The sequence below is a fragment of the Petaurus breviceps genome, unplaced genomic scaffold (genome assembly GCF_028583685.1).
Source record: "Petaurus breviceps papuanus isolate PSGF00001 unplaced genomic scaffold, PetGlider_PUasm1.0 90977, whole genome shotgun sequence".
Lineage (NCBI taxonomy): Eukaryota > Metazoa > Chordata > Mammalia > Diprotodontia > Petauridae > Petaurus > Petaurus breviceps.
This window is the reverse complement of record NW_027187391.1, coordinates 33,270,980-33,291,670: the sequence shown is the minus strand read 5'-3', so window position 1 is coordinate 33,291,670 and position 20,691 is coordinate 33,270,980. Positions and strand designations below refer to the sequence as shown.

The 20,691-nt window shown below is 42.4% G+C and overlaps 1 protein-coding gene and 1 long non-coding RNA gene across 9 annotated transcripts in view; one reads left to right on the top strand and one right to left on the bottom strand.

Annotated features, from left to right (window-relative positions):
• The window catches only part of LOC138152907 (uncharacterized), a 123,480-nt gene extending 116,217 nt beyond the window's left edge, over positions 1-7,263 (bottom strand). For all 3 annotated transcript variants that reach the window (XR_011166226.1, XR_011166227.1, XR_011166228.1), the window contains exons 1-3: positions 7,161-7,263; positions 6,556-6,683; positions 3,739-3,847 (exon numbers count right to left, since the gene is read on the bottom strand). This is a non-coding gene — a long non-coding RNA (uncharacterized lncRNA). The remainder of the gene's footprint in view (positions 1-3,738; positions 3,848-6,555; positions 6,684-7,160) is intronic.
• A 69-nt stretch (positions 7,264-7,332) lies between these two features.
• On the top strand, positions 7,333-17,532 carry VGLL2 (vestigial like family member 2). Of its 6 annotated transcripts, XM_069076982.1 has the most exons (5): positions 7,347-7,678; positions 10,535-10,841; positions 13,751-14,296; positions 15,355-15,423; positions 15,506-15,641. In XM_069076982.1, exons 1-4 carry the CDS (start codon positions 7,562-7,564, stop codon positions 15,396-15,398), a joined length of 1,014 nt encoding a protein of 337 aa, XP_068933083.1. In that variant the 5' UTR covers positions 7,347-7,561; the 3' UTR covers positions 15,399-15,423; positions 15,506-15,641. The 6 variants fall into 6 exon arrangements, with proteins under 6 accessions (XP_068933087.1, XP_068933083.1, XP_068933088.1 ...); XM_069076986.1 differs by having other exon boundaries at positions 7,333-7,435; positions 15,355-15,543; XM_069076987.1 differs by lacking the exon at positions 15,355-15,423 and having other exon boundaries at positions 7,348-7,678; positions 15,599-17,532.
• Positions 17,533-20,691: the final 3,159 nt, after the last annotated feature.

Sequence of the window (20,691 nt, the reverse complement as noted above, 5' to 3'; positions counted from 1 at the left end):
TCTCTTATTGTGTGCACAATAATTGTTTTTTTTAACATCTCCCACCAGAGTTATTTCAAATCTTTCCCTTCCCTTTCTCTTCAAGCCCCCAGCTACACCCAGGCCTCCCTCTTTCAGAATATAACTTTGTCTCCAATCCAATTCAAACCAATAAGAATTTAAGATTTGCCTATATGTAAGGCACTGTGCTAGTTTCTGGGAGTACAAAGAGAAAAAGCAGTCTCTGCCATCTACTTAAATGATTAATGTGAAGCCTGAGGCTGTCTATGACCTGAAGGACTTCATGTGCAAGAAAGATTAGACTTGTTCTATTTGATCTCAGAAGAACACAGAGCAATTGGTCAAAGTAGCAAAGAAGAAGGGCGGCTAGGTGGCACAATGAGTAAAGCGCCAGCCCCAGAGTCGGGAGAACCTGAGTTCGGTTCTGGCTTCAGACACTTAGCACCCACACAAAAATACTAGTTGTGTAACCTTGGGCAAGTTACTTAACCCCAATTGCCCTCCAAAAGGCAAAAAAAAAGTAGCAAAGAAACACATTTAGAAAAAATCTTCTTTGCAAGTAGAACTATCTATCTAGCTAGTGGACCAGAGGATAGAGTGTTGGAGTCAGGAATACTTGGTTTGAAAACTTATCTCAGACACATACTGACTGTGTGGCCCTGGGCAAATCACTTAACTGCTCTGTGCCTCAGTTTCCTCATCTGTAAAATGAAGATAATAGCATCTACCTCCCTGGTTTGTCATTTGGATCAAAAACAAACCAGATAACATATGTAAAGAACTTTGAAAAGTTTAAAGAGCTATCTAAATTCTAACCATTGTTATTATTACCCAAAAAGGTAATGGGATGTTTCAAGAAACAGTACTGGCCGACTTATTGGAATTTGTCAAGTAGTGACTGGAAGACCACTTTATTGACAATGTCAGAGTGAGAATTCTTTTGGGGGTATGAGTTGGTAAAGAATGCTGCTGAGGTTCCTTCCAGCTTTGAAAATGTGTGATTCTGAATTGACCTCTCCTATCTCCTCTCCTGCATGCCTTCAGACTTCTCTACATGTCCACTTTCCCACCTCCAATCAGAAGATAAGGTGGTCCTCATACTGTGCAGGGACCTATGTCCCAATGATATTCCATCCTGCAAATTCAAGGACATCATCCCATAGATCTTCCTTATATGCTTTCGTCTTCAATCTCTCCATCTCTACTGGTATACCTTTGCATACAAAGATGGTCAGATTTTCTCTACCTAAAAACAACCATCCAACTAACAACAACAAAAACTTTATCTTGACCCTGCTATAGTTCTATCCCTCTCCTCTTCACTGCCAAATTTTTTATAAAGTTGAATAGTGCCCCATTTTTCTCAGTTCTATTCATTTTTATTTCTCCCTACCCCCTTCACACTCTACTGCTTCCCAGGTCATTAATAACATCCTACTTCTCAAACCCAATGGGTTCTTCTAAGATATAATGTGCTTTGACCTTTTTGCAAAATCTGGTAATGTGGACCTCCCCTAGAACCTTCCTTTGAAACATTATCTCTCCCTCCACTATTTGGCTCTAATCTGCTTTCCCACTCACTTTGCACTATACCCTTTTGTGCATTTTACTTTTTATTCAATAAGTATTTATGAGGCCACTACTATTTACCCATGCTGGGTATGGAAGATTCAAATGAAAATAAAACAGTACTGGACCTAAGGGAGCCCATTTTACCAATGTAAAATGACACATACATATAAATATAATATAATATTTTATATATTATATAAACCATATATTATAAGTATGTAATTATATAAATATTATAAATATTAAATATATATTATATAATAAATGTAAATACTATATAATATTAATGTATATGCACATGTGCATATATGTATGTGTATGTATGGAGAGAGAGAAAGAGAGAGAATAAGAATTTCTATCAGGGAGGATACTAGCAAATGGGAGGAGAAATAAGACCATTGGACATGGCCCTTGAACTGAGTTTTGAAGGAAATTAGATATTCTCTGTGACATCAATGAGAAAGAAGTGACTCTCTAGGCATGTGGATCAACCTGTGCAAAGGCACAGAGATAGAAGATGTTGGGTGTGATAAGTAGATAAGTCTGGCTGGAATATAGAATTGTAAAGGAGAGAAAAGTACAATGATTCTCAAAAGAGTTATATGATTATTAATTGGTTTTGACTGAATTGGCCAAATTATAAAAGGTTTTAAATGCTAAACAGAGGGTTTTAGAACTTTTATTCTAGAGGCAATAGGGATCCACTGTAGCTTTTTGAGCAGAAGAGTGGCACAATTAGACTCGTTCTTTAGAAATATCATTTTGGCAGCTGAGTAGAAGATGTATTGAAGTAGGAAGATCAAACTGAGTCAGGGAGATCGATCAGTAAGCCACCAAAATAGTCTCAGCAGAAGGTGATGTTGGTTGTTGTGGTTTGAGTGGAGATAAAAGGACATATGTGAAAGATGTTAAATAGAATGATCAAAACATGGCAACTGGTTAGATGTAATGGTGAAGTAAGCCAAAAGTAACCATAAGGTTCCAAACCTGAATCAATAAAAGGATGGTGGTGCCCTCAACAGAAAAGTGATTAAGGAGAGAAGAGAATACACATTCAGATAAATGAATTCTGTTCTAGACATGTTGAAATTGAGATTCTTAAGGAACATCCATTTGGAAATGTCCAGTAGGCAGTATTGAAGGACCAAAACTCAGGAGATTTGGGCTGAATATATCAGTCTGGGAGCCCAAATCATCTTAAAGATAATAGTGGAACAACAGACACATGAACAAGATCTCCAAGAAAGTGAATAGAGAGAATTGGGCTCAAGATAGAGCTTGGGTAAATCTACATATGGAGGGTGGAGAAAGGGGCATGGAAGATGAGACTAAGAAGGAGTAGCCAGGCAGGTAAGAGCTAAAACAAGACAATACAACTTGTAGTAATGGGGATTATCCTGATGGTTTTACTTAAGACAAAAAGAATATGCTTAACTAGAAAAGGTTTGAAATTCAATGTTGTTCTACTTTTTCTTGGGTGTTCCTTTGCCTCTGTCTCTCAGTAGTGGCAATAACAATAAAAATTTTGCAGGACTACTCTTCTCCAGTGTTCAGAAAGGATACAATAACCAAACACCTTTCTGATCCTTAAGAAGAATCAGAACCTGGTTATTTTATTCATATCCTCTTATTTATCTTTTATTTCACCAGGTATGGGGAGATGGAACATTATTACAGGTTACTCTTCTTTCAGATCTATTTCTTTGGGGAAAACTCCTGTTTCCCCTCCCTAAATTCTATATAGGATTGATGTGCTATGCCTAGTCCCATTTTCCTGTGTTTTTAGAATCCATTCCAAAGTCCCGGCCTTGCAAGGAGTCGTTTTTCTTTTCTTGAATAAAGGGGATTGAGAAGTAAGAACAGCAGCCTTAGGCAAGGAGACTCACATTTTTTGGTTCACTTTTCCCAATCAAAAATGAGAGGTTAGGGATGCCCCCCTTTTAAGCCTCATAGTAACTTTGTAAGTGTCTTACTGGCCTGCTGTAGATTCAGAAAGGCTATAAATGGTATTTGGAAAGATACTTCTTTCCCTATCTCTGTGAAGATTAAAGTCCTTTGAGACCAATATTTCCATGCAGCTCCTGGGAATAAAATGGCTGGGGTTTCATTTCTGTATTTCAGCTTGAAACAACTCAAAATAGCCCCAGAGAACCCCGGGCCCCTTACCTCCTTCTGTGTGGTTTCACAGGATCCCAAACCTGAGAGACATTGAGCTGCTACTGTTGGAATAGGAGGCTGAGATTTTGGCTTCAGCTGTCCACATTGTCCCCCTCCTCTGAAAAGACAGAAAGACAAAGGAGGGATAATGTGTGCATTGGGGAAATGGACGGGGAAATCTGCTAGAGAGGAGTGGGTGGGGAGAGAAAGGTGGCCCTAGACTAAAGAGCTAGAGGTCTAAATAAACAGACGACATTATGAGAGAAGAGAGGAGCACCCTGGGAGAAACAAAGAAGGTGTAGAGAGGGTGGCAAGAAGAATCCAGAGCTAAGTTTGCTTCTAGACAGAGAATTAAAGATTTGAGAAGGTGAAACAAACAACCAAAGCCCGCAAAAGAATCAGAATGAAAGAAACACACTAGTACATGTAGTACTACCCAAGAGCAGGACCTCAATTATGTTAACAAGAACTATAATCTCGTATTTTGATGGGTTGGCTTTAGCGGGTTCAAAATACCCAGTTAGCTAAATGGGAGAAGTGGCACCTGCAACAGTAGCCCATTTATATTGAGCATTAAAATCTGCAATGCGCCTATATTTATTGACTCAGAACAAAGATAGGAATTTTTATCCTAATTTTACACATGGGAAAACTAAGATTCAAAAATGTTTAATGACTCTCCAGGGTCACAAACTGGTAAATGCCTGAGATAGGATTCAAATCCAACGAACGCAGCGCTCCATCCTCACGCTGCCTTTCTGTAAAGTATGCTATAGAATTGAATGCAAAACACCACAAGAGAAGCCCTCAAAAGCAGATCCCATCTAGGGGAGGGAGTAGGTAGCCAGCTAGAGTAAGGACATTCTTCTTGTCTCCTCTGAAAATAGAGAAGATAAAACCCTTCCTGACGCCAGAGATACCCGTCTGTGCCAAGCCCATGTGCTACCTCTCTAATACAGCGCACAGACGACGCGAAAGTTTTCCTTTCTTCTGGAGGAGGCCAGGCGAAGCCAACGGATACTGCAGCTGCCAGCTGGGAAGGAAATCCTTCCAAAAACGATGCTCAAATTGCCAACCATTTGGGTCTGTTCCTAAGCATGTCAGCGCTGTAATTGTCTTCTTGTCTGTCCTTCATTCTCGAAAAGGACATTGATATCAGGAAGGTGATATCAGGACTTGCAAGTGAATTGGATTTAAGTGAGGCAGAGCTGTGCAAAGTCACCAGCCTCACTGGAGATCTCCTCCGGAGCCATCTGGATCCAGTGGCAAGATAAATGTCTAGACTACATTAGAAATTCTTCAGGCTCGGAGATCTATTCGTAAAAGCAGAGCAGCTTCCCTCCGTTAGAAGTGGAGTCAAATTAATCAATCAATAAACATTTATTAATTACCTACTATGTGCCAGGCCCTGTGCTAAGAACTGGGGATACAAAAAGAAGACAGTCCCTGCCCTAAAGTTTACAACCTAATGAATACACATTGGGGATCATTTACTCTAAGTGGTCCCACGAAAGTGGGGCGGAATATGTGAATGTCACTACTGAAAAGTTACTCCCCGCAGAAGCAACCTGTCTTGCTCCCTGGAAGAGAAATGTAGATAAACAAATGTAGCTTCCCCTTTCCCCCCCCCCCTACACCCCCCCCGACCTCCCCCCCCACCCCCCCCCCCCCAGAGATTCTCATTTCCCAGGGAAGCGAAGAGAACAATGTTTTTGCCCAGATTAATTTCCCTCTGACCCGGCCTGCGGGTACCAAAGAGGAAAAGAGTCCAAAGCAGCTGTCTCTCTTTCTACACTTCTGAGTAAAAAGTTTGGGGGTTGTTTTTTTCTGGATTGTTCATGTTTTCTTGTGGGAGCGTGGTGCCTGGTAGATAGTAGAGCTTAATAAATGCCTGCTGACCGACGAATTGCTTTGCTTTTAAAGTTTCTCCCAATATCCATTAAGGAAACTACCTCTAAGGCGTTTCGAGGGAAACAGAAATAAAGCAATTGTCACATTAATCTACACAGATTGTAAAATTACAAGTTTGGCCACAAATATCCACGTAATGGAAGCACATTTATTTTGTGGTTAACATAGTCGAGCTATTGCCTCACTTCTGCACCTCTCTCGTCCTACGGCCTCAAACCGTGGAGAATTAGGGGAGATGTTTCTATTCTGTCTGGCGCTGTTAAACTCAGACACCTGCTCCAACACAACTCTTGCCCACCTGGACACTTTCTGGCACTGGATTCCTTAATCACCAACCCCCGTCCGAATTCTCATCCTTCTACCTTGCCCCAGGCTTAGATAGGTAGCCCATAGTTCAAGTATGAATAAGATTTTTTTGAAGTTTTTCAAAATAAAAGGAAACTGCTTTCAGTGACTTAGAAACGGATCCATCCTTTGGGGGGAAGGGCAAGGGGAGAAAAGGTGATATAGGAGGAAAGAGTCTCATGTCAAAAGTCTAGAGTCTTGGGCATATCGGAAAGAGGCAGATAAGGGTTTTTTTTTTTAAACCTTTGTTGCTTTATAATTGCTTACACAGTTGGCAGGAAATATCATCTGTATCTTCTTTTGCTTAAGTTACACAGAGAAGAAATTGCAGCTGTCCTATCTCCCCCACATTTCCACTCTTAAGAGGGTGCAACTGAAAGCCTCTTTTTTTGTCCTATACCCAATACCATCTTTTTACTCACTGAATTCGATATTTCTGATTTGTCACTGAAGCTACTTCTCAGGAGTCATTCTTTGAGTCAAACGTGTCAATGTCCTTGAAAAGATAAAAATAAAATAAAATTCCCCCTAAATGGAGGACCTCTAAAATCCTTACTAGGTAGTGTGTACCTTGAAAGATGGGTAAGGGAAGAACTTGGATAAACAGTTCTCCCAAACTCCTAGAAAGCTGCTCAGCATCACAGACCGGAAGAGCAAGGATCTAGTCATTTGTGCTTTGAGGGGCTCAGGATGAGAGACTGGAAGAAAGGAAAGCAGACGAAAAGGAATGTGAAGGGAGAATATTTTTAAAAATAGAAAAAACATTTGCCATCCACTGCAATTCTGCGGCAGAGACTTGCTTTCTTCGTTATCTGAACGACCCGAGACTATATCTGAAAGACCCGGGACTCTTCCAGACTCTCCCTCGGCCAAGTGCCTTTCTCCAGGACCAGTTCCCAGAAGGTCCAGGTCGAGGCCTCCCCTGCGTACATCACAGAACCTAACTAGGAAGAACACACCTTGCTTCCCAGTTGCTTTCCCCGATCCAAACATGAAGCAAGCGTCCCCTCTCCTTCCTGTCTCCCTCTTGCCGAGCGGCTCTCTCGGAATCCTCTCTCTTGTCCAATCCCTCCTCCCCCGGCCCTTTTCCTTCGTCCTGGGAACTCCCTTCTGCCTTCTGAGGACTCCGAACCCCCATTGCTTCCCCGCACCTGGTGCCCCCAGAACCAACGCACCCTTGCCCGGCCGCCCCCAAGTGGCGAAGTCAGTGCTCCCTGCAGCCTCTGGAGGGCCGCCGGGGAGCCCCAGGGAGTTGTAGAGCGAGCTTACGCCCGAGCCAGACGTTCCTCCCTATTGGACCCCAGCTGCCCGCCCACCTTCCATAACCTCTACCTCCCACTTCGGAACCCCTAGAGTGGCGTCACTGCGCGGTGCTTGGGGTTTAAATTCCCCCTGGCTGAAACCCGGGAGTCGCTCTCCCGAAGCTCAGTTACTGGAGTTGTTGTTGCAGGTGAGAGAGAGCCAAAGAGTTAAGAACGTGCTGCCACCACCCCCCGCACCCGCCGCCAATGAATAAGGTTCCTAGCGCCAGGCACCGCCCCAGGCAGCATCACTTCGCTTGTCTGGACAGGAGTTGATGATCGAAAAAATTAATTTCCCGCTGCGGTTAGCCATGAGCTGTCTGGATGTTATGTACCAAGTCTATGGTCCTCCGCAGCCTTACTTTGCAGCAGCTTATACTCCCTATCATCAGGTAGGTATGCGTCGTCTTGGATCAAAGGGAGGGGTGGGCACCAGTGATATTGTGAAGCAACTCAAGGCAAGGATGGGGCATTCCTGGAGCTGTCAGAGCAAAGTGACCCGCACTTGAAGGCTCCTGTTCCCTCTCCTGAGCGCGGTTTCTGCTTCCCGCATTCCATGTCCGCGTAGGCGCGCGTGGACAAGCATCGTCCACACTCAACGGGCAAACAGCCGGAGGCGAGACCCGGAGTTTGGGCTGGCGATGAATGGGATTTCTGACCTTCTGACACGGACGCCATTTGTACCCTAGGTTCGGTGACTCTTCTGAGAATTCCCAAGGAGTCGCTCTACTCCTTGCCCCCGAACAGTGAGCCTGGGTCATCTTTAATCGTGGTCTCCGATGTCTGAGCAATTAGCAAACGCCTTCCAGAAGCAGGGGCTGCCAAGTAGGACAACTCTTCTGCTATCATATTAAGCAAAGCCTTTTTACTTGTTCCTTTGCTTCTGCTGGAAGGTTTCAATTGGGTTGCTAATCCCCTCTTGCGTTTGGGGATGTTGGGTTGTTCGTTTCTTCATAGCCGGGTTCACGGCCACGTGATGGCGATGCTAAGTCTTTTTGATTTTCTCCTTTTCCTGTTTTCGCGGAGATCTTGCCCTCGGTGGCTATTAAGTTTTAGTCTGAAATATAAGATGATTTTTTAAAAAGAAAACTTAAATCTCGAGCGCGCCGTCACAGAATTGCATTCCCTTTATATTCAAAAGAAATGCACTCGTAATTTTAGTTTCCCTTAGAGTAAATTCAGTTGACGTCAACTTTGCGAATTCTATTGTGCTATAGTCAGGGCGTCTTCGGTGTTCAGGTTGGACTGCACGGCTGCTGAGGTCCCTTCCAATTCTCGAATTGTGTGGTTTATGGCTCTGCAGCCCTAAGCAGTGTTTCCACGGCGGCAATTCGTTACCAATAGCATGGCATAAAATACGACATTTCTAATATAACTTTTATTAATGAGGGGGTGTGTGCAGTTTTCCATGTTTTGTTTCGTTTCCCGCAGAAGAGAGGAACTACGACATAGCCTTTGCCTGAGCCTCATTTACCTAAATGGAAACAATCCTTGCACCTCACAAACTGCTTTTCTTTTTATGGGATCCATTTAACTTCTATTTTGTAAACTCCTTGGGTAGTGGGGGAGGGAGCTGGAAGGGATCTTTTTTTCGTGAAAGGCTGTGCCTGTTAGAAAATACGTTTTACTCACACCTCTTTTCCCCGCTCTGGTCCGTGCAACCTAAGCATGGATTTTCAAGTCAGGAAACAAAACGGTAAACACGTAGTGAGACTTCTCAAATCTTTCCAAGTACAAAAGAGGAAGAAGGCTTAGTTTCCCGCTGAAGAACATTTATATCGATCCCACCCCCATTTCAAATCTCCTGCTCATTTATTTGGTCAGAAAGCATTAATCCAGTATAGAAAATTAATTGGTGAATTGGAAACTTGGGGTTTTCTTTCCCTTTATTTCATTCTTATATTATTTTTACCCCCTCCATCTTCGAAGTTCTCTTTCAGTCGGACACTGGTTTCAGAAAGTAGCCCTTTTAAACCAAGGGAAGAAACGGCATTTAGGAAGTGGTGGTATTTATAAATGACGTGTTTATTTCTGCTAAGGTCTTTGAAAAGAGTTTTTTTTTTTTTTTTTCCAGCCAGCCAGAGAGAAAGTAGCTTGAGGAATAGCTGTTGGGTTTCCAGTTTCTCAAGGAATCTGTTGTTTCACTTGGTAGATTTTTTTTTTATTCATTGATTCATTAAAGGACAAAAGATGTATAAAATGCAATTATTTTACAAACCAAGTGCGAGCTGACAGGGGGAAAAATCCAACTATCTAATGAACAATCTCAAACAATTTGGACAGTTATAGAGGAACACACATTAATCTTGAAGGAAGAGATCTTTCTCCTCCTTTGCAGATTTGACTTGGCGAAGGTAGAAAGGTTTTTAGTGTTTGAAAATGATCAGAAAAACACAGGCTTTTCCCCCGACGTTACAAGTCGTAGAAAACCGGGACTGTCTTTAATAAGACGATGACAAGCAACCGAAGTAACCACGAGCTATTTATTGAAATGATCTACTTCCTCGTGGTCGTGATCTTTGCTCTTCATTTCCCACAAATATGGTTTGCTCATTTCTAAATAAAAATATAGACAAACTTTCTGCTGCCGACTATATCCAATATCCTATAACTTCGTTGAGGTTTTTGGTTCCCTCTGCCCTGAGTCTTGGGGAGGGTTAGCTTCTCTTTATGTTTCCTCAAGCCCTAAAATGAATCCAGGTTTGTCCAGGCCCCGTTTAGGTTGAGCCTGTTGTGTCTCCCGGGTCTGAGTATGATTGGTTCCAAGGAACGGAGATTTATGGGTGCATCCATCTGCGAACTTTGGCTAGCCCAGATTTTCTCCAAAATATTTTTCGCTTTGGAGGATGGACAGGGAGGAAGAAGCCTTTGGGAGGATGACGGCAGTAGGAATCCCTTCTGCGCTTAGCCACTGACTACCAATGTTGGGAAGGTGACTTCGCAGTTATCTGTTAGCTATTTGGGAAAGGTAATCCTTGGCAGGATCTAATCTGGACTGCCTGTCTATCCATTACTACGCGCAACAAATACGCGCGCGTGTGCACACACACACACACACACACACACACACACACACACTTAATATGAGGACACCTAAATGGCGCATTTTAGGGACCCAAGGTTGGGTGAAGAAGATGCAGGCTGGATTAAGGTCCTGCCACCTCACAACAATCTTCGAGATTAGGATTGACTTTTTCTTTTTCTCTCATTCATTCCACTCCCACCCCTACCCACATCCCACCTGGCAGAAACTAGCCTTTTACTCGAAAATGCAAGAAGCCCCGGAGAGCAGCAGCAATGCCAGCACCAGCAGTGGGAGCTCCTCCTTCTCCAGCAACACTCCGGCGAGTATCAAAGAGGAAGACTGCAGCCCGGAGAAGGAGCGCCCCCCGGAGGCAGAGTACATCAACTCGCGCTGCGTCCTGTTTACATATTTCCAAGGAGATATCAGCTCCGTGGTGGACGAGCATTTCAGCAGGGCCCTGAGCCAGCCCAGTAGCTACTCACCCGGTTGCGCCAGCAGCAAAACTCCAAGAAGTTCTGGGTCCTGGAGGGGTAAGCAAATGGGGCTTTCTTTGTTGGGAGGAGGGTGGGATAGGAGAAAGTGTCTCCTCGTCCCTCTTTCCACTCATAAGAGTGGGCCCTACGGTTAAAGCATAACAAATTCTCAAAAATTCTACCTGACAGCAGGATAGCGATGGAAGTGGGAGGGAGAAGAGGAAAATAAATGGGAGAAAGGAAGGCATATATTCATTTAATATTTAAAGAGTGTCTACTATATGCAAGGCCTTGAGAGTGAGGTTGGCTAGAAAATAATGAAAAAAGAAAAACCATTTATTAAAGAGCCTACTCTGTGCCAACCATTATGGTGGTCCCTGAAGATATAAAGACAAAATAAAACTAGTTCATGTTCTTGGGGAGCTTACAAAGACAAATAAGGCACAGTAACTGACCTCAATGGACTTACACAATGGGAAAAGAGAGACCTATTTTACAAAGCTGAGTTTAACAGGTACATCAGAGAGATACAAACAGGGTTCATTTGGGAACACCTCTTTTTGTCAATAGATCCCACTTTGTAATCGTTCTCCTAAAAGTCCCAGAGCATTAGGTATGGTCACGAGACATTTTTCTCAGCTTGTGGTGACCTCAAATGATGTGTAGATCTGAAGTTCCCAAGTTTTCCTCACCTCTGCCATCAGTAATTCCTGCTAGGGGTTCACCTCACCCCCTCTCCCACCAGAATCCCTGGTAGGCTAAATGGTTTTTTTATTTGGCAAGCTAATTTGTCACTAATTTGTCGAGGGAAAAGTAAGGCTGAGAAGCTTTCTTGCTAAGTGAATAATTTCCCATGTGAATAAATATTGGAATGATGAATTTAGGAACAAAAAAGGTAGGGGGAGGGAAAGACTTAAGAAAGGATGGAAATTTACCTTTTTCTACTATACCAGGCTTCTTTTCTTCTTAAGAGAGGGAATTGTGTTCTCCACACATCATTCTGCCAAAATAGGGAGAGTTGACTGGACCTGTGGTTTCTTTGATGGAGTTTCCTAAGGAAGAAATGTCCTCTATCAAAGCAGGTTGGCATCTTCACTCAGAGGTTATAGCAGTCATACAGCAAGGGTGAATCAGAGATGGTACTTGAAACCAGGTCTTGACAGATCTATATTACACACTACACCAAAGCTGCCTCTACCCAAATAATACTAACACTAATAAACAGCACTATTCAATTGCTCCAATCCTAAGTACCCAAAATTCTTTTAATTTCCCCCTGGCCTAATCATAAAGTCAACCACTGTTTTTTATATAACACCCAAGGAAAGGCATCGTGTGCTTCCTGCACTATTATGACTACGGGCAAATTTCTCTGCTATTTGGTTTCCTTATCTATAACATTAGTTTGATAATAATATCCATCACCTCACAAGGCTGCAGGGATAAGCAAATGATATGATGTTCATACATAACAGAGATGAGAGCTAATATTACTAGTGGGTTTTAGTGAGAGTCTGGGGAATTAGCTGGTAATAGTGAGGGCTTGGAAATGCAGACACCTACAAATTCCTAAGGAGGAGAAGAAACTGCTTTCTTTTCCCTTCCTGAAAAAACAAACAAACAAAAACTCTGCCCTCCTTTCCGTGTTGTGGGGCTTCTTCAAAAGCATTATTTGAAAACCGGCTTTTTGAAGGAAAGAGAAGAACCAAAGCGTCCCAAATCCCTAGGTAGGATTCTCGGCAGTCTGAGTCGGATTTACCCTAGAGTTCACTTGCTGAGCTAAGGCAGCTAATGGGGAAGTGAGGAGGGAGCAGAGAAGGAAAGGAGAGGGGAAGAGTGTGGTTAGCTAACCTAGAGATCATGCGTGTGAAGACAGACCATTCACTTTATGGGAAAACGTTTATAGTGAAGATGCCTGGGGGCAGTTATGCCAGCCACGCTGGGACTCATCAGAAGTAGAGAGTGCAGACACCCATGGAGAGCCTCTTTCCTCTGGGACTGGGGCAGCCTTCTGGGAAATGCTTGTTTCTTAAAGTTGGGTATGACTTCCTCAGAGTGCCCACTGCTACCCAGCTTTCCAGGGAACCAGTCAGATCATCATCCCCCATCTCCAACACACACAAACACTAACATGCCTTCACACTGGCTGCCTGTATTTGTGACACCTACTACCCAGGCAAAATAGTGAATGAAAGTTCTTTCCTGGAAGTCTTCACAGGTAGAATCCATGCAATAGGATGCATATGGCACACAGGAGGAATGTTCCTTTTGGGAAAAGTTTATTGTGGCTGTCAGAGGAATGACATTGCACTAACGGAATTTAGGAGCAGAAGGGACCTTAAAAGTCATCAAGTTCACCTCCATTTTACAGATAAGGAAACTGAGGCCCCAAAGAAATAGATAAGATTTTTTCCTAATTTTTCCTTCTCTGTCCAAGACAGACCTGTGGTTGTGCCTCAGTACTTGGCATAGGCTAGGAGGAGGGTGGCTCAGTGGTGGCAGGGGTACCAAGATGGTCCCCAATTCCTTTTATAGCTCTTAGAGAAGTCTCTGGCCTAATGGAAAACATTCCCCCTTAAAAAGTTATTGAGGGGGTGGCTAGGTGGTGCAGTGAATAGAGCACCGGCCCTGGAGTCAGGAAGATCTGAGTTCAAATTTGAACTCGGACACTTAACACTTACTAACCATGTGACCTTGGGCAAGTCACTTAACCCCAAATGCCCTGTCTTCTCCTCTCCAAAAAAATAAAAGTTATTGAGGAGCATAGCAGCTTAGAACTTAAAGGAACTTTTAGAGATAGTATCTAGGCCAAACCCGTCATTTTCCAGATAAGTAACTGAGGCCCAGACAGGTGAAGCAACTTGCTCACTGTGATTTCTATGATGATGATGATGATAGAGAAAGTGGTCTCATGAGTTGTCTTCCTTTTCTCTGTCCTCTTGTCCTATCCCACATCTTTCCTATAGATGGTTCCTTCCCGATGAACCAGCGCACTTTCCCTCCTTCTTTCTGGAACAGCACATACCAGCCAGCAGTCACAGCTTCCTCACTGAGCAGTCCACTGGCTGCAGCCCACAGTGACCTCCCCTTTGCTGCAGCAGACCCCTATTCCCCAGCCTCTCTGCACAGCCACCTTCACCAAGGGGCGGCCGAACCGTGGCACCATGCGCACCATCATCATCATCACCATCATCACCACCCGCACCCCCACCCTCACCATCCTTACTCTCTGGGCGGGCCAATCGGGGCCCAGGGCACTGCCTTCCCTCGACCTGCCTCCATGCATGAAGTCTATGGCCCCCACTTCGACCCCCGCTACAGTTCACTGCTGATGCCCCCAGCCTCGGTCAGGCAGCACCGCCTCACGCCAGCCTCAGTGCCCACGCCGGTCAGCCCACCATGCGAACTGGGCAAAAGCGAGTCAGCTGGCTCAGCATGGACCACGCCAGGGGGGCCCTTTCCCAGCCCCGCAGGAGACATGGGACAGAGCCTGGGCCTCAATGTGGACTCAGGTAAAGTACTGGGGGGCTCTTCTTTTCCCATCTGTTCCTTTTTTCCTCAGAGTGACCTGAATGATCCCAGTTAAGGCTCATTCTAAGGTTCCCTTACGTAATGAATGTGAATCTTCTGATTCAAAATAGTTTCTTTTCCTTACCAGAGGAGTTACTTCCATTCCAGAGTAAAAATAGGTCCCTACCCTACTTTGATATGATCCTTATTTTAATTAGAGTATTCTGTAAGATTAGAGCTGGAAGAGAACTTACAAGTCATCTAGTTGAACACCTTCATTTTGCAGATGAGAAAGCTGAGATTATGGTTAAATGATTTGCCTAACTAAGATGATAAACTTAGTAAATGGCAGAACCAATATTGGACTCCTGACTCTAAGTGTAGTGCTTTCCCCACTATACCATGTGTGTTTGGGTTGTTTTACCTTCCCCTCCCCCTATGACTTGTGGCAGCTTGGGGGGATGGGATGGGTTGCAGTGGGATCTATTATTTTCAACTCCACACAAAAGAATTTTAGGCATAGCATTGCCAGACAAAGAAACAAAGATCAAGCATGGCATGCCCAGTGTAAAACACTCTACGGTTTGGATGTCATGTCACTTGTCATTAGTTGTTCAGCCATTTTAATAGAAAGAAAATAAGTAATGGGGGCATCCATATAATAACAACTCACAGGGCTATTTTAAAGATACCAAGGAACATCACTTTAAAGTTAAATGTTAGAATTACCCTTTAGGAGTTTCACTTGAAAAGTATACTCAAAAGACCTCTTTTAAGGAAATAGTGACAAATATATATTAGTTATATGAAATTTTATAACTGTATTATTAACACATTAAACTCAGTCATTGTTTTTGACTTTCCACACTCTCTCCCCACCAAGGTCTAGAGTTGATATTTCTCTATGCTTTGCTTTTTACTTTAATTCAACCCTTTAGCTCAGTTCTTTGAATCTCACAAGTAAAACAGTGGTGTTTGTCTTTCTCTGTCCTTAAATATCTTGTGCCTTTCTTCCCCTCTTCTCTCTCTCTCTTTTGTTTTGTTTTCTCTCTGTTCTCAGGTTTGCAGCCTCAGGACAAAAGCAAGGATCTATACTGGTTTTAGACTGCCCTCCACCTTCTCCTTCCTTGTAGGTCTCTGCCTAGTACAATTGGTGACTTTCAGAGCTGAAATCGAGTTGGTTTGTAACAGCTTCTGATCTTGGTTTGCAGCTCGCCGTTATTCCTTCTGTGGTGGATCCCTCCTGAGCTGATCTGATCTGATGACCGAAAAGGTCCTGAGTTTTCCCTTTCCTTTCCCTTCAGACCAGCCTACCAGGCTCAGCATCCATGCCCCTCACTTCAGGGATGAGAACAGGGGGAAAGGCAAAGACATCAAACTACTTGCTGTATCAGGAAAAAAACAGATGCAAACATATCCTTAAAGACTTTGTTCAAAAGTCTTCAAAATTCCTTCTTCCCAAAGAGCATGTCCAAAGACCCTCAAGTTGATTTAACAACTTTTTGGCTGATTCACTAGAAATATCTGTGGTCAGATTTGGTAGCTGGGTGAACATTTTTTTAATGTGGTGATATGAAATCACAAGAAGTGGACTTTTGTGGTGTGAAGCTATTTTCTGTTCATGTGGATTCTCTTGTGTAGTGTGAGGACAACATACAGACTTCAAAATACTCAGATTTTAAAATGGATTTGTATTTTGCATTGAAGAAGTAAAAAGAAAGTTGTCACTCCCTGCCACACCTTCATTCCTTCCCCCAATCTACTTCCCACTCCTCTGTCTCCATTCCCCAACAAGGACAACAACAACAACAACAAAAAAAAAAAAACCACACAGACTCTTTCCTTTGGACTATGAACTCTGAGCAAGAGGGCTCATCCTGACTATGAATGGCAAGTGGCTTATCTGGGGCCACCTGCCCTGGGCTTACTAAAATGCAGCTGTTGTAGGGACAACTGTTCAAACTCCAGAAATACAGCAACCGAGGTGGTACTTCACAGCGATTGGCACAACAATTGTATTGGATATATCTATTTTTTTTTTTACAAGGAACATTTTGTGATGAAACATGAAACTTTTCTCCTCTTCTCTGCCCCTTGTGTCACAAATTCTGCCCCTCCCCCAAGGGAAAAAACACACACAAAACAAAAAATCCCAAACCTTGATAAAATTCATGGTGAACAACTGGGAAGCACCACAAGGAAGGGAAATGTCCAGGGAGTGCACTGTGGACAACGTATCTCAGTTTCTTTTAATACTTCTTTGTCGTAGCTGTGTTTTTCTCATCTGTCACTTTAGATGTTTCAGGGGGTGAGGTGACAAAACGGGAGTTGGGGTAGTAAGGAGGATGAAACATACATTAAAGATATCTGTTTATTATATCTTCATTGTGTTGCTTCATAAAAGAAATACACTCCCTATCATTGTTTCTGGTAGAATAAAAATGACCAAACTATTTGTGGCAAAAGATTTAATTTATAGAAAAATATTTTTATGCTGATAATAATAATTTGCATTTGTACTGTACATTTTAATTAACAACACTCATTCAGAAGTTTTGCAAATGCTATCTCATTGCCACTTTACAGTAGATCTGAGAAGTGGATCAGTAAAGTATCCATTCCTTCATGTTACAAATGCAGTAATTGAGGCTCAGAAAGGATAAGTGACTTGCCCACAATCATTCATCCAAGAAGAGGCAGAATCAGTACAAGGATCCAAGTCTAATTATAAATCATCCTCAGTTTTTAGGCAAACTTAGAACTATCACCTCTTAGAAGAGTTTTGAAATCTGTATTTGCTCATTTTTTTTCTTAACAAACTTAAGTCCAAAAACCAAATCCAAATTAACATCTGGCAATATTGTTACTATGAAATAGTATGGTTTTCTCTTTACCACTATATCATACTGCTAAATGTCTTTGGTGTGTGATTCACTGAGCTTCCAGGAAGAAAGCATTTGGAATTGTGTTTAGATTGATTGTCTGATAGTTAAAACTTTGACTTGCATTGAAATTTGAGAAGCAAAGTAGTCAATCCTGTAGCTAGACCTCAAGAACTGTGGGAATTATCACAATGGGCTTAGTTCATTAGCTTAGGAAAGTTGTTATAGCTGACAACAAATGTATTGTTTATTCTATCCTCAGGTGAAAGGCTCTATGTATCAGTCTGAGAACTTGAAAAAAATGTGGATAAGGTTTATCTGAACACCTTCAGTATTATACCCCAAAGTATATCTCATGTCTATCATTCTGCTTATTGATTCTTGTTTCTGACTGGGTAATTTGGGACTTTACTTTGTCATAGATTAGGTAAAGAAAGGAAAATGAGGATGTGTAACAGAGTCTAGATACCATGCTCTAGGTGCTAACAGAACTACGGGTCTAGAAGAGATGAAATTATCCATTCTGCTTCAAGCAGAAATACCACAAAACTACCCATATAGTTTCTATCTATGCTCTTCTTAGACAATTCTAAAGAAGAATAATTATAACCTTTCCTCTGTAACTAATTGGGATTTTTAAAATAACATGCTTTCATCAAGTTCTCTCTCCTTTAACTACCAAGTCTCATAAAGGTTTGTCTGATGTTGAAGACTGAAAAAAAATCAAAAGAACTTTGGATCTACTTGAGGTTCTCAACTGGTATAATTCAACACTGATACCTAAGAAAGGGAGGCCATAGGATCATAGATTTAGTGCTTTAGAGGTCCAAGTCCCTCATTTTACAGATGAAGGTGTCAAGATAAGATGTGAAGTGATTTGCCCAAAGTAGCATAGATTGGATTTGAATCCAGATCCTCTGATTGGTGGCAAAGCAGATAGAGCTCTGGGACTGGAGTGAGTAAGATATCTTCCTGAATTCAAATCTGGCCTTAGATACTTGTTAGCTGTGTGACCCTGGGCAAGTCACTTAACATCTTTTGCCTCAGTTACTCACCTGTAAAAGCAAGCTGGAGAAGGAAATGTCAAACCACTCCAGTAATTTTGCCAAGTAAACCCTAAATAGAGTCACAAAGAGTTAGATATGACTGAAAAGGCTTGAATAACAACAACCTTTGACTCCACCAGCTTCCATAGAGTAGCTGTATATAGAAGGTGACAGTACAATCCTGGACAAGGTAAAGCTTTGTCTCCTGGGTGCCTCTTCCTGGAAACCCACCTGTTTAGTACTCTGTAACCCTTTTGAGATAGTCAGAACATGTAGTCTAGGGTTCTAATTGCTCAGATCCTTACTCTGAACTACACACAATCTGGAGGTAACATCATATAGTATAAAGGACAGTGATCTTGGTGCCAGAAGATTCAAGGTTTTAAAGACTGGCTGTGCCAGCTAAGTGACCCAGGATATCATAAGGTGATTAAACACCCTAGGCCTCAGTCTCAACCTATAAAAGGAAAGGATTGATCTGGATGACCTCTAAATTTCCTTCCAGAGCTATTTTTTTTTATTAGAGATTGGGTCTCTTTATCTCTCTTGGTCTAGTAATGCAGTGGCCATTTACAACCTGACCCCAACACCAATTGACATGGAAACTTTAATCTTCTCTGTTCTTCTGATCTGGGCCAGTTTGCCCCCCTCCTTAGACAGCCTGGTGACCTTCTGTTCCTGAGCATTTATCTTTTTTTGCCCTGTGCAGATATCTAATCTACTTTAGCTCAAAACTCCTGAACTCAAGCAATCCAACAACTTCTACCTCCCCAGCAGCAAGGATTTTAGGCATGTAAAACTGTCCTTTGCTTAGTGCTAACATTTATGACTAAATTGCTTGTGAAAAACATGGCACATGTCTTTTGCACAATCAACCATAATTTGGAGGGTCCTAGAGCACAGGTAAATTCAATCAACCTTACTGCTTTAAATCATGATAGAAATGCCTCACTACCCTCCTTTCTTACTTACATAAAACATGAAAAAACACCCAAATGATTTGTTATTTAGAATAAGCATTAAAGAGAATTTTGTCAGAGGGATTAGAGTAAAATATTCTGAGTCCTGACTACCCCTCCTCAGTACTGTTCCTATTAAGAAAGCATAGAATCAGCTGCAGCAATAGGAATGGAAACATTCAGTGCAATCCTTGGAGAATCTTATGAAGGAAAATGGGATTTAAATGCAACAAGCATTTAAAAAGCAAGCATTAAAATTTTACTGATGCTGCATTTAACTTGCAGGGTCCTTGAGGATCAGGGATTCTTAATCTGGTGTCCATAGATAAATTTCAGAGGGGCTATGCATTTGTCTTGTAATAATAATAATAATAACTAGCAATCATGTAATAAGTACAAATATTCGATCCTCACAAAACCCTGGGAGTTATGCGCTATTATTACCCCCATTTTACAGTTGAGAAAATTGGTGCAAGCAGAGGCTAAGTGGCTCTTCCAGGGTCACACAGTAAGTGTCTGAGGTCAGATTTGAACTTGAGACTTCTTGACTCCAGGTGTAATGGTCTATCTGCTCTACCACATAGCTGCTTCTTGATAGATAGATAGATAGATAGATAGATAGATAGATAGATAGATAGATAGATAGATAGATAGATGATAGATTCCAGTATAATTGATTTCCTTGTAATCCTGTGTATTTATTTTATGCATTCAGAAACTTTATTCTGAGAAGGGCTCCACAGGTTTCACCAGATTGCCAAAGAGGGGCCAGATACACACAAAAGTTAACCCTCTGTAGAGGAAAATTAACTTCTCCGAATAATAACTCACATTTCCAGAAGACTTTAAAGTTTTCAAGGCACCCTCTTCAGCAACTTGACAGGTAGTATAAGGATTCTTATCTCTGCTTTACTGATTACAAAACTAAGTCTCAGAGAGGTTGTGACATGTCCACTGTCACACACCTAGTGAATTGTTGGAGTTCAGATTCAAACCCAAGCCATCTAACTCTAGATCCAGGACTCTTTCCAACTACCATACCGGCTACTGAGAATTCCTGGCATCGGTGTTTTCTTACCCACTGACTGGACTGAGAAAGAGGCGATGAAAAGGGGAGAGACAGTTCTCCGCCACCAAGTAATCTCTTTGCCGCTTGCCCTCTGGCTGAGAACTTTTGTCGCCCATCTACAGGGAACTTTATCTGTCCTATCTTTTCCTTTAGTCTAGGAGGAGTTACCATCTCCTCTCATTTTCCCTTTGAAGTTCTATTTCCATGCATGGCAAGTCCTAGCAAGGGCTTAAGATTGGTTCAGGTCCGGAGTGGGGGAAGGTAGAGTGGGTGGGTGGGTGTTTTGGAGTTAGGGATCTCTGGCAGGCAGCTTCTCCTACCAGTCTTTCTGAGCGAGTAGTAAAGTTTGTGGTCCCTTTTATACTTGGGTGAAGTAAGGCTTGGAGCACACCTCTGTGTGTGTGTGTGTGTGTGTGTGTGTGTGTGTGTGTGTGTGTGTGT

Coding starts and splice junctions, on each gene's coding strand:
- VGLL2 (XM_069076987.1), top strand. CDS start 7,562: ATGATCGAAAAAATTAATTTCCCGCTGCGGTTAGCCATGAGCTGTCTG. Junction 7,679..10,534: donor CTTATACTCCCTATCATCAG/GTAGGTATGCGT, acceptor CCCACCTGGCAG/AAACTAGCCTTTTACTCGAA. Junction 10,842..13,750: donor AAGTTCTGGGTCCTGGAGGG/GTAAGCAAATGG, acceptor TCTTTCCTATAG/ATGGTTCCTTCCCGATGAAC.